Source organism: Salvia miltiorrhiza, chromosome 1, assembly GCF_028751815.1.
Source record: "Salvia miltiorrhiza cultivar Shanhuang (shh) chromosome 1, IMPLAD_Smil_shh, whole genome shotgun sequence".
NCBI lineage: Eukaryota > Viridiplantae > Streptophyta > Magnoliopsida > Lamiales > Lamiaceae > Salvia > Salvia miltiorrhiza.
The window spans coordinates 46,593,655-46,607,263 of NC_080387.1; the positions used below are offsets into that span (position 1 = coordinate 46,593,655).

A 13,609-nucleotide genomic window follows, 5' to 3' on the forward strand; every position below is an offset into this window, starting at 1 on the left:
TACCTGCCGATATATATGCTATAGACATAGTTTTCCCTTAATTCTGTAATGTAAATTATATATTCCGTCAATTTTGAGGTATATAGTTTTTTTAGAATTTTAAAAATATTATATTTATCTTGATTGCATTTAAAAAGTTGAAACTAGACGTACAATGTGCCACAATAGGCTTGAAAAGAATAAAAACAATAGAGGATTCATTGAATAACTACTTAATCCAAATCATATAGTGTTAATTGTCAAATAAACACTATCTTTAACAAATTTGCAAATTCAAACAAATATCTGATCCGAATTTTGAGATCCTCGCTCCATTTCAATCCATATTGAGTTTGTATTTTTGATCCATTGAGGCAGTTGATTAATGCACAAGAAAAATACATTTCATCCACATGACTGAGGTGATTTCAGATCAATCAGTAAGCACTTGCTTCTCTCTCTTTCGTTTTTGTCGATGCTATATTTGATGAATCATACAACTACACTATTCAGTAGTTAGGATACATGGTGTAATTTGATCACATCGCATCTGCAATTCCTGTAATTTCTGTTTGGCATTTGCATGCAGCATTAATATCGATATGCATATATAGGTTGAGGCAAATGACGATTCGAAAAATGTGGTGGATCTGGGATTGGTTGTTGGCGAATTGACACTGGAAGATGATGCAGTCAGGTTCAAAATTCTCAGATTCTAATCGTTGAGCTAGTATTACATGCAAATTTTGTTAGTTAATCTTTGTTCCCTACATATTTCTTGTTTTGCTTTTATTAGTGACGATGAGGTTTCATTGGAGGGGCTAGAACAAGAGCTACAAGATTATAAAACTGATGATGTTTGTGTTCGGCAATTTTCTGCACTCTGCTTGTTCACGATATGCATACTCTGCCTCCAAATATTTATATGTTTTCTTGGGTTTTCTTTTGTTTGCAATTGAAGGTAGTTACCATGATACTGTCGAAAGGGACAACATCCCGGAACTACACTAAGGATGTGGAGCACAATCTAAGGCGGATAGAGCTCGACTCTATTCAGGTTCTGGTTAAACGCACTAGTTCATTTTTTACATTGTCAATGATGCATACTTGTTCTTGCGATATTGTTTGACCCTATTGTGAACTTTTTTTTTACTGGGATTTTGATATTACTTCTGGATATTTTGGCATTAATGGAAGTTGATGTGTAAGATACAAGTAAATCTGTATGTTTTCTGAAATTCACGTAGTGGTGGATTTGTGGGTCGCATTGGCTTGAACTGTGATATCTATACATCTTGAACAACTATGTTCATGACTCATTTCAGCTTTGCTTGTTTTACCCTTTTTGGTCGATGTCAGGATTATATCAAAGAAAGTGACAATCTAATATCACTTCATGATCAAATTTATGATTGTAATATCATCCTATTGCAAATGGAAAAGCTTTTAAGTGGATTTCAGGTATGACATCTCATATTCAATCACTATCCATCCACTTCTTATTTACTGGATCTTATGTGTGTTACCTAGTATGTTATCAATAACAGCCATTCAAGCGTATAAGTCACATCAATATACCATATTTTAACAACTTGTACCCGATCTACATCAGAGTTAATAAGAGGCATATCTATTGTCTTTGCTAGTTGGTGGAGCTATGCAGGTTCTATTGCTACAAAATTCTGGCTGACCATTATTTGTTTTTGATGTTACATGATTGTTTTTTTTTTTTTTGCTTTCAATAATTTTCAACCAGTAATTTCTAGCTTCTGTATGGTGATATATATGGAAGTTGCAAACAAAACATCATGATTTATATCATTCTTTTTGGTAGGCTGAGATAGGTTCAATAAGTTCAGATATAAAGGTTCTTCAAGAAAGGTCTTTGGATATGGGGCTAAAGCTAAAGAATCGCAAGGTGATGCTCTTCATCTAACCTTTGTGTGTAAACAGTGCATAACAAGACCTTTTTTTCTGCCCTCGGATTTCCTTTGTGGCTTTAACAAAAACTTGGTATGAATTGTTTGCTTATGCCATTTTCCTGTGTTTCTGGAAAGATTATCATTATTTGACTTATATTGTAAAACTGACACTTTTTAAACCTTTTGACTTGCACATTTTTAATTTAACAGAATCTAAAAATAGAATTGACTCAAAGAAGGAACATGTTAAAAAGGTCTGCCAAATATTCATTTTCCAAAGACTCAAAATCCCCCAACAATCCTATACACATTTACTGTCCATGTTTGAACAAGAGGTTTACAATGTACCAAATTGTACTCAATTCTAGTTTCCATACAGAGATTTTTTTCGTACAGTCCACAAAATGTTATCATAAGATTTTTGTATGGCTAATTTGCTACCTTGTTCCCTTATAGTAGATTCCATTAAGTTCTTGTTCATGCAACTTATCAGGCAGCTGAATCAAAACTGGCTAAATTTGTCGAGGACATCATTGTGCCGCCAAGGATGATAGAGATAATAGTCGATGGAGAGGTAATCTAGGGTTTTGTTAGTGCAGCTCCTACAACATGTTTTATTGATTATATATTTCATCTCCAAAATCATATAATATGTTGATGTTTCATTATGCCAAAGTTAAATATCTACAGGTGAATGAGGAATACTTGAGAACGCTTGAGATTCTTAGTAGGAAGCTACAATTTGTTGAAAGTGACTCCATGTTGAAAACTTCCAAAGTGATAACTAATGTACAGCCTGAAGTTGAAAAGCTTCACCAAAAAGCAGTTTCTAAGGTACATCTATTAAATAATCATATACTTTTACTGATCTTGTTCTCTTATAATTATCATGAATCTTCTACTTTCCACATTTATTGGTTTATCCTGATTTTCTGAATGCCAAGATTTTTCAGTTGGAGATATTCACATCACCATGGTTGTTCACAAATTATCATCCCATATAGCAATTCTGTACATAATGGGCCGCATGCAGCAAGACCTTATAACTTAATATACATTTTTGGGGGAACAGTCTATGATTAGTTGATTTAAAATTGGGGGACTAATTTAATTTGCACCTTAACCTGATTTTTTTTTTCTTTCTGCCCCTTTCAAAAGGTATTTGACTTCATCATTCAGAAACTAAATGCATTGAGGAGGCCCAAGACTAATGTTCAGATCCTTCAACAGAGTGTTCTTCTGAAATACAAGTAAGTTTTGGACATAAATATGATAAATGCATCATATTGTTTCTCTTGACCAATTTGACTGCTTAATTTAGCTATGACCATTTTAGTTGCTTTGATTTTATATAGACATAATCCAATTTGCTTTATTTTTCTTCACATGTTATGTCATTAATATGAAATCGTTTACAAATCCAAAAATTCGTTGTGTTTAATGTGGACATGATTCTATTTTCTTTATATTCGTTCATAAGATGTGACCTTAGCATGCCACTACTTTCTGTGGAGAAATATTAATGGGATTTCCAGAATTCATCTTTTACTTCTGGATCTGCGAAACAAACATAATGATTATGAGTACGTGTGTTCGGAGCCTGCACCTTTATCTTTGCATTTTTTATCTACATAATTATTCACATCTTATTATCTAATGCAACACGTTATATTGAATAAGTTGGAATAACATATCGTTTGCTAGACTGGAGTATATTCTTAAGGATGAGTTACTAGTTTCTGCATCTAGATTCAACCTAGAGTGTTTTGTCTATTAGATATGAATCATTGAATTCTTTTTTGAACATGCAGTCCAGCCTCATTTGTGATATTAGTTGCTTATAAAGAAATATGTCAATTCTAAACAAATAAGATATTTCTAGGTGATATCCCCAAGCCAGTTTTTCAGGGATGATAGATAGCTTGATATTAGTGTGTTGATCATTGACTTCACCTTATGACAATATACATTGGCCAACGTCTTGTATGAAAAAATAGATCTTGCAAAATCTAATCATTTTCTTACTGTAAATGCATACTATTTATTTGCCCATATTCTTGGTAGAATGATCAATGCTCTAGCAATTTTGTAGACTTTCCTGATTGGTTGAGAATTTGGTCTTATGGTAAAAAATTACTAGGAACTATGATAAGCATTTCATGATCTTCTTTACTATGTAGGAGTACTGGGTGATGTGCTCATTGCGCTAACATATTTTTAACATACACATATATCTATTATGTTATTGTGAGTTCACAGTTTTCTAGATAACACTTGAGATACAATATTTTATTCATTTAGCACACATGCAGATATGTAATAATGTTTCTCAAGGATACAATATTTTATTCATTTAGCACACATGCAGATACGTAATAATGTTTCTCAAGGAGCACAACAAAGAGGTATATCTTGACATCCGTGCTGCATATATTGACACCATGAATAAGGTAAATCACTTACGGCTCTAGCTTAATAGTTAAATGGTGAACATCACCTACCTTCCGATTGGTAGTTAGTTTCTTGAATTGATTGTATAAGTCTATTCTTAATATACTCAATAATACCAACTTCTATATTTTTTAGGCAAAGTTAGTTTATTGTTACCTTTTGTATTTGAATTCTCGTATGTCCAGTGCAAGATCACCTTGATAAACATTCCAATGCTGCAATACTCACCTTCAATTTGTAATCTGGTGCTAGTAGACCACTAGATCTATGATACCCTTCAACTACAATACTTCATATAATGTCTCACTTCACTATGAGTGAGGTTCCATATGAGTAATTAATTTATCTTAGACTTTTAGGGTTAGTATTCCCACAGACACTTCATCTCTTTTCCTTTTATACCAATCTCACTTTAATTGGCATTAGCATAAACCATATCCTTATACATGTTCACAGGTTTTAGGTACAAATATCCATGCTTATATTCAAGCCTTAGAGAAGTTGCAACTAGACATAGCTACAGCTGCTGATTTGATTGGTGTTGAAACCAGAAGTACTAGTTTATTCTTGAGAGGGGAACCTTTGAAGAATCGGTCTGCTGTTTTTGCTTTGGGAGATAGGATAAATATTCTTAAGGTGTGGTAAGCCCTTATCATAATTTATTTTTTTTAATGCTCAAATCACCCATGTCTCACTAATTGTATTTTCTTTGGCATTTGTCTATTAACCTCAAGCCTTACTTTAATTTCTTTACCTCTTTCTCTCGTCGTCTTTTCCCTGTGATTTAATGAGCACAAAATATAGCATGAGTACTTTAACCTCGAGTGCACTTTAATGTATCATGAGCTAATATAGGATCAAAGGAGATTTTAGCACTTACAATTGCTAGTGGGAGGTTACATTAAAGAACAGTCACTCTAATATGTTAAACATCATATAAGCTCTACCGACCACGTTTCACATGTAGTTTAGGCTCCGGTTGGTTGAATGTTGTCACAACCAGACTCTTATACTTCAAAATATGCTGGTGTTGTAGATTCTTATTGTACATTGCATCCGACCTTTCGATTCTACTTTCATTTTTTCACAGGAAATTGATGAGCCTGCATTGATTCCGCATATCGCTGAAGCCAGCTCTAAAAAGTATCCTTATGAAGTCCTATTCAGGAGCTTGCATAAGCTGCTTATGGATACCGCTGCTTCTGAGTACTATCATACTCCCTCCGTCCCATCTTAAATGTCCTCCTTCTTTTGGGCACGCTTATTAAGGATGCATTATCTACCTAATCTAGTAGAATATTAAGGAAATTTCAATTTCTACTAGATTAGGCAGCATATAAGATTCAATGACATTTCATGGCATAATTTCAGTTTCTACTAGATTAGGTAGATAATGCATCCTTAATAAGCGTGCCGAAAAGAAACAGGACATTTAAGATGGGACGGAGGGAGTACTATTTTATCTGATATAGTATATTAATTTTAATTTGTTCAAATTGGACATCCATCTTTATTATATTGAATTACCTGGTTCTATCTTTCAGATATCTTTTCTGCGATGAATTCTTCAGAGACCAGTCTATGTTTTATGACATTTTTGCAGGTATCTGCAATTTTTTCTCATCTTACAAGTTTCCAATAACCATAGTCTTGAAAGTTGTAATTAAAAAATAACATGTTGAGTTTTCTTTATACAAAAACTATTTGAAATAACAAATAAGTCGCCATAATAAGATATTGAGGCACTACATTTGTTAAATTGTCAGGCCCCTTCACAGTAATTGATGAACACCTGAATACAGTTCTACCAAATTTTTATGATGCAATTGGTCTGATGCTCATGATTCGCATTATACACCAGAATCAGGTAGCATGATGAGCTGAAAATATTATATTGTATATTCTGAATTTTTATATACCAAATATGATGATGCAGTTGGTTCTAAAGTTATACTCTTTTTTTCTCCCATAAATTGCAAGTGTTGCACTTGGTTATCTAATTTTACCATATTCAATGGCATGTATATTACGTATACTATGTTTAAAGTTATATTTTTGAAATTTCAAGTCCATGTATATGGGTATATTATGTATGTTTATGTTCTAAATTTCTTCAGTTTATAGCTTTTGAATTTCTTATATTTTCTTGTTAGCTAATAATGTCTCGGAGGCGACTACCATGTCTGGATTCGTACTGGGATAAGGTATGTGCAATCAATTTCACATATTCAACATGTGCCAAGGTCTCAGCATTATGAATATAATTGCCATAACTCACTGCATGTGCCTTCTGTAACTGCTCTGAAATATTTGGTATTTTACTGTAGAGCTGACTTTATATTATTTACTTATTTGTTTAATTTTGTCCATAACTTTAAACAACCATACCTGCACGAATCAAATAACTCATCCTCTTATGAATCGACAAGGTTAACATTTCTCTATGGCCGCGATTCAAGATGGTATTTGACATGCACCTCAGCAGCCTACGCAATGCGAATATCCGGACATTATGGGAAGATGATGTTCATCCACATTATGTCATGAGACGCTATGCAGAGTTTACAGCATCTCTGATTCAGCTTAATGTTGACTATGGGGATGGTCAGGTAAGAAATATGCAACTACTCTTAACTTATCAACCATTGATAGTGTATATTTCGACAATCAGACTTGCACCGCCATTCATACATTTTGTGTTGAACTGGGCAAATCTTGTCAGCTTGAACTCAACTTGGAAAGACTGTGGCTGGCTGCAGATGATTTGCTTGTCAAGCTTGCTACACTGTTCCAGAAATCAAAGCAGCAGACTGTGTTTGTCATAAATAACTATGACATGACAATCTCTATACTGAAGGTAAATTCTGTTTCTGAGTGAAACATGACCAGAAGATGTTGATCGGGACATTTTAGCAGATTGCTTTCCGTTACTCGTACGTTATAAAACACATATCAATTCAAAACATCGTCATTTATGTTTCAGGAAGCTGGTCCTGAGGGGGGTAGAATCCAAATGCACCTCGAAGAGCTGCTCAAGAGCAATACAACTATTTATGTGGTAAACTGAGAAATGATATGAATCTTATGAAGTCTACTTGATCTCATCTTGTCTCCTGATTACTTGTACTCGATGGCATCCTTCCAATTTGAAAGAATCTATGTCTATAAAGGCAAACACTATCTCAATCACTAAATAAGAAATATTTCTGGGGCCTAATGTTTATAAGCTTCCATTTCCCAAATTGCTATGAGCAATTTGGCCAATCAGCACATGATCATAAACTAGTTGAATATGCTCTTGGGGTGATGAAAATGTTTATTGCAGGAGGAGCTACTACTCCAACACTTCAGTGACTTGATCAAGTTTGTCAAAACTAGAGCCTGTATGTGAAGTTAAATATTCTCCAATTCAGGTCATATAATAATGCATATTTATGTTTTTGTCAACCAATATGTTTGACATGTCCCTGTGTTTGCAGGTGAGGACGCAAGCTTTGGTTCAGGGCACCCGATTGGCGCGACAGAGGTTGAGCCCATTGTAAAGGACTTCGCGAGCAGATGGAAAGCCGCGATAGAGCTGATGCACAGCGACGTCATTACTTCTTTCAGCAACTTCTTGTGTGGTATGGAAATTCTCAGAGCTGCATTGACTCAGCTATTGCTTTACTACACCAGGCTCTCAGATTGCATGAAGAACATTCCTGGTGGATCTGCTCTAAACAAAGATTTAATTTCCATATCTTCAATTATGTACGAAATTAGGAAATTCTCAAGAACCTTTTAGTAGATAAAAGGGTGTCAAACGACCATCATTTTTCAATATACAATCAAACTATTTTCTCCAACATCAAGATTCATCACTTCCCCCAACTGTACTATTGAAACAGGGAAAAATCTGCAGGAATGAATTAAATCAAGAAACAAGGTTCATTTAAACGGATGCTACTGGGATTCTACTACATGAGATGAACCATTTTCTCCGGTTGAATCACCGGGTGCTGGTTGGTCTATCTGAGCATTGAGCGGTTGCATCTCCATTTTCTTTCTCTCTTTCATAACAACTTGCCTTGGCATCACTTCTAGCAAGAAGTTACCTCCATTCCATACAGATGCAGAGATCTTGAGCAACTGGAACGTCACGTGCAGTTCGTATGACAAGAATATAGGGACTGTGAGCGCCGTGGTTGCCACAGTGAACATAGCCTGTAGCAGAATATACATGAACAAGCGATTCTGGTCACCGAGCAACCCACTAAACCGCCACCACATGTTGTTTGCTTTCTGTGCTTTTTTTGAGAGTTCCCTGTATCATTCGAAATTGGAAGACTCAAAATCCTAACTATGCAAACAAAAAATGAAAGGATAGCAAGAGGAAGAAGAGAAAAGATGGAAACCTGTAGGAAGTCATGACTTCTGGATCTCGGAGTAGTCTTTGTCGACGCAGGACATCTACAATGAGAAAATAGAGAATCTGCCAAACAATATAAGCAACTAACGGAACAAGGAAAAGCCAAGTCCATAGATATGATTTGCTTTCCGTATAAGCCCAAGATGATCTACTAGTGGAGCCATCAGGACGCATGGCTTCGACAAACACAGGGTCCCACCATCTTATAGTGAAGAAAACTAATCCTGAAAGCAATATCAGCATTGGCTAAATTAGGATCAATTGAGAAGCAAACACTTCATGTTGTTATACATTCAATCATACTCTGTAATATATCCGACTGAACTTTCAGTGTGCCAGAAAGACATGCTATGTAAGCACTCCCACACTATTTCTGTGATCCGGCATCTAGCTTAAGATGAGAAAATCAACTTCAAAAGTAAAGAAAGATACGTAAACCCTAAATCTTTTAGATGGGTGCCGATTTAAAGATATAAATACCATGAAGGCCACATAAACACCAGCATCTATTAACCAGACAACTGAGCATAGCATAAAAAGGAATATTCTTTCCTCAGTTTTGGTATGAATCAATTGCTCCACAAATGATCAGAAACAATACAATTAATTCTGAGAAATAGAAATTCGAGTTGTCTTACCTGGCAAGAGATGTATGAAGACGCTTACAATTTTGTCCACAGAATTGAAAACCAAGCTACAACGCCAAACAATCAGTGCCCATGCCAACGGCCCCTGCACCCAGGATTATATGACCAAAAAGAAAAAAGGTCACAAGAACTGATTATATCAATACAGAGGAGCACTGATCGGGTTGCTTACCTCTGCAAATGAGAAGCAAACCATGAAAAGCTTCTCGTTCCTCGGACAAAACAGCAGCATAATCAAGAAGATTGTATTGGCATAATAACAAAAATCCTGTGTTACAAGAAGTTGAGTGAGTCTGAATTTCCTCATCCAATTATTCTTTTTGAGACTCAAATGACATGTTGGAAACTAGAAACTCAAACGAGTAGGCCACCAGAAATTTAAACTCAGATAAAATCAGCTCTCACAGGACGCAGGAAGTCTGCATTTCTGAATAAAAACTAATTATTTTGGGGGAAATATGCATATTGCTAAGCTTGTCAACCAACTTCAGTTGTAACACTACTATTGCATTATCATTATTACATTTCTCTACTGCTACGTGTATAAATGAACTCTAAGTCAAAGCTGCTAGAAAATCAAATAATATGACTATCGTCACATTATTCCTTTAGCTTAAGAACCAAAATCAAATTTAAGAAATGAGGTGATATTCCCTGCCAAGACAGGTAAAGTGTGCTATGAATAAGAAACTTACCAGAAGATAATAGTGCCATTTCTTGTATCTGTAATATATCCATCGAAGGGGCACAAATATCACGTAGAACAAACAATACAGGTACCGGACATCCTGTGGCCCTGGACAAATAGAACTAAATCATGACACCAATATTATCAAACATTTCAGCAATTCGTAAAAGAACTCAAGGCAAGAGTTAGTCTACCCACTTGCTCCCAAGACAAAGCAAAAGCCTCCAAAGCCAAGAACACCTATCAAGTGTGTCACCTGCACACCATTGCCACCACCACAATCATCACCACTTCTTCACATCAAACATCATATATAATCTGCCTAAACTTCTATTACTTTTTGTGATAGATTAGATTCATAAAACATATGACTGAGTACTTCAAGGATTAGATGATCATACGAGTTCAGATTTGATCAATCCATGGTAGATTAGACTATATTAATTTTATCACTCAAAGTAGACGGAGCGTCCCTTATAAGCAATATAATTAGAGCAAGTTCACAGCTAGTTCACTGCTAACACATGTCTATTTTCCTGCCTAAATGGAACAAAATACCCCTATCAGCACACACACACATATATATATACCTTGTTGATGAATCTTTCGTGCTCTTCAGCCTGTTTGGCAATCTTGAGTGCCTGTTTGGACAAGATGTCTCTGGTCTGCACTGCTTGTTTAGACAGCATCTGCTTCGTCTGAGCCACTTTCTACTCCAAAACCCAAACACCCCACCATCAGTATCAAATTCAAAATCAAACCCAAGTCCCAAAATCAAGAAAACATGCAAAAACACTCAACAAAATATCCATCTTTCTAATTTGTCTTTTATAAAGTACTCCGGTGAGAAAAAAAAATATATATCTGAAACCTTGGATGGATCTCCCAGCCTCAGCCTGATGTTCCCATGCGAATCCCGGTTGCCGTTGGCATCTTCCAACTCCACCGTTTCTTCATTAGTCGTCATTTAATCTCAGCGGCAATCCACTTCTAAAGACGAGGGGGTTTGAGAAGGTGAGTGTGGATTGGTTTGGGTTGTGTGTGCGCTGGTGCGTGCCTAAAAAGAAAGGGATCGTCTCCCTCTTTACTCTTTAGGTGTATGGGTTCATTAAATATTACAAAGAAATTTGGCAATCTTTCTGATAGGCGGTGGCACTCTCTGGATGATTGCATTACATTTACCACCTGATGGATTGCTATTTATGATAGAATCCTACATTTTTCGTGGGTTTTTTCGTATTCTTAAAATTTGGGATTGATTTTATTGCACTCGGAAAATAGTTTGTGGGCTACTTCTTTTCTTACGTGTCGTCACAAGGGGAAGAGATTTTTTTTTTTTTTTTTTTTTCACGAGGGGAAGGAAGAGATTTGGCTACTCATTTGTTTAGGGTGCATTTACATTAACGGAAAATTTGAAAATATATTTTTTTTTCTCATCATTTTTATATATTTATTATGATAGATTTTATTTTTCGAGTAGAATATAGTATTTTTTTCGAGCATCTTCTTTTCACTTATTTTCTATCCAATATTAAATAATATCTTTTGAATATAACATTTTCTCATATTTTCTTATCCATCATTTTCTAATAAAAATTTTATAACTAAAATAAATGCACTCTTAATATAAAACTTGTATATCCGGCCAAATCTAAATTGAATGAGATATTAAATACATATATATATATATATATATATTAAATAAAATTAAAATATAAATAAATGTATATTGTTTAAAAAAAAGTAATTCATATCAATTACTCAGTAAATAATTTAAACATGAAAACATATAAATTTTCAACTTTATATAAAATATAATGATAATATAATTATTAAATAATTTAAATATTCTATATAATAATATTAAGATATTGTAAATACAAAAGTAAAAGTTATACATCATCCATCCACTAAAATTTGTGGTGTGATTTGGGACACCAATTTTAATAACTAGTTGTGAGATGTGTATGGCAAAATAAAATTGTAAAAGACCATTAAAATTGAGTGGATAAATGGACCCATTAAAATTAATATATTAAATAATTTGATTTTTTATATATATAAATATTGAGCGCAAATGAACTTTAAAATAGAAGGGGAAGTGCATCAAAATGGAAACACCGTAATTTTGATGTATTAAGATCAAAATAAGTATATAATTATTAAAATAGAAAATTAATCAATCAGAATCACTTATTAAGCTATTAATATTTGTATTTTTTTTATTATGTAGTATTTTTTTAATCTTGTAATATAGATGCATAAGAAGATGAAGAAATATGATTATCTAAGAAAAACTCAAATGTTGTTGATGTGGAATCTTTTGAATCTTGATCATTGATGATATTTAGTATTTATTGTTAGGACTTTAAATTTGTTTAAATACTTTAAAGTGTGTTTAAATACTTTAAAGTGTGTTTAAACCCTTATTCGTCTCAGATATTCCAAGTATCGCTAGGCATGCTCGCGTTATAAAAAATTTCGCCAGAAACTTTGGAGCCAAATACATATTTGAGGCCTTAAACAATCTCTTTTGACTCCAGATCCTGAAATATGATCTCTTCGTCTTCGAAAGAACTTTTATGTGGCCTCTTGAATCACCTCAATCTAAAATTTGTAGCAAAAGTTAAATAGTTCTACGAAAACTGCAAAAATAATGAAAGTGACGATATAGTAGTGACGGCATACGATGAAGTTCACCGAATTCTGGCGAGGCAGGTTGTGTTTTCGCCGGCATGAGGAGCTTACTCAATCACTGTAGATGCTCTTATACTATAATTTATTGTATATATATATATCATAACATGTTTGGTCACATGTTATTTTATTTACAAATACATCAAATATGATATCCGAATCCATTTATTATGTCCGCTGGTTGCAGTTCATTTCATTTTGTGAGAGAAACTTAGTCACTAAGATTTTGCTGACTTTGTCAAATTTAAAAGTGGGACAAAGGAAATTAAGGATCTGTATATTTTGTGGTGGTCAACAACTCGCATCTGATATTTTCATAAACAATACTTAAGTCCTAATTAAGTGAATCTCGTCAAATTGCATATCTTTTAGTAATAAACAAAAATGAAGAACAAATACGATTTTATGTGCTACCTGCAACCTTCTTTGTTAAGAATCCCACATTATGATATATGAATATATTTCATCACAATGAATAGCAGATTAGCAGGCAGGTCTAATTAAGAGAGTTCTTGAGCCACAATATCTATAGTAATGACTAATGGTTTAAAGCAACCAACAATTGGTTGTGCTAATTTGGAGGGAGCACAATAACATGCGCTGTCCAACCAGACACCACACTTTAAGCTTATTTGAATTTTTGTGAATAATGACAATTTAATTATTTCGAATCATTGTCCTTTTTACAGAATGCCCTTTTTGTCTAATAATTTAGAGCAAATCACCGGAGTCGAAAAATACTTTTAATTAAGGTGGTTTTGTTTTCTCTCTCTTTAAATATAGGGACCGTATAAATTTATTATTTTAAGTATTGATT

At 34.1% G+C, this 13,609-nt stretch overlaps 2 protein-coding genes across 2 annotated transcripts; one reads left to right on the forward strand and one right to left on the reverse strand.

Annotated features, from left to right (window-relative positions):
- The first annotated feature begins 192 nt into the window (after nt 1–192).
- LOC130987064 (vacuolar protein sorting-associated protein 52 A) lies at nt 193–8,197 on the forward strand. The gene is made up of 20 exons (XM_057910645.1): nt 193–419; nt 594–676; nt 776–836; nt 941–1,036; nt 1,339–1,440; nt 1,814–1,897; nt 2,395–2,475; nt 2,592–2,735; nt 3,060–3,151; nt 4,270–4,351; nt 4,809–4,988; nt 5,443–5,558; nt 5,897–5,955; nt 6,119–6,219; nt 6,506–6,556; nt 6,782–6,961; nt 7,075–7,209; nt 7,336–7,410; nt 7,678–7,735; nt 7,832–8,197. The coding sequence occupies exons 1-20, from the start codon at nt 393–395 to the stop codon at nt 8,134–8,136; spliced, it is 2,112 nt and encodes a 703-aa protein (XP_057766628.1). The 5' UTR covers nt 193–392; the 3' UTR covers nt 8,137–8,197.
- On the reverse strand, nt 8,119–11,358 carry LOC130987068 (glycerophosphocholine acyltransferase 1-like). Its single transcript, XM_057910657.1, has 8 exons — nt 10,967–11,358; nt 10,686–10,805; nt 10,294–10,351; nt 10,103–10,203; nt 9,580–9,675; nt 9,399–9,492; nt 8,747–8,984; nt 8,119–8,655 (listed from the first exon to the last, which is right to left on the reverse strand). The coding sequence occupies exons 1-8, from the start codon at nt 11,060–11,062 to the stop codon at nt 8,295–8,297; spliced, it is 1,164 nt and encodes a 387-aa protein (XP_057766640.1). The 5' UTR covers nt 11,063–11,358; the 3' UTR covers nt 8,119–8,294.
- Between the last annotated feature and the right edge of the window lie 2,251 nt (nt 11,359–13,609).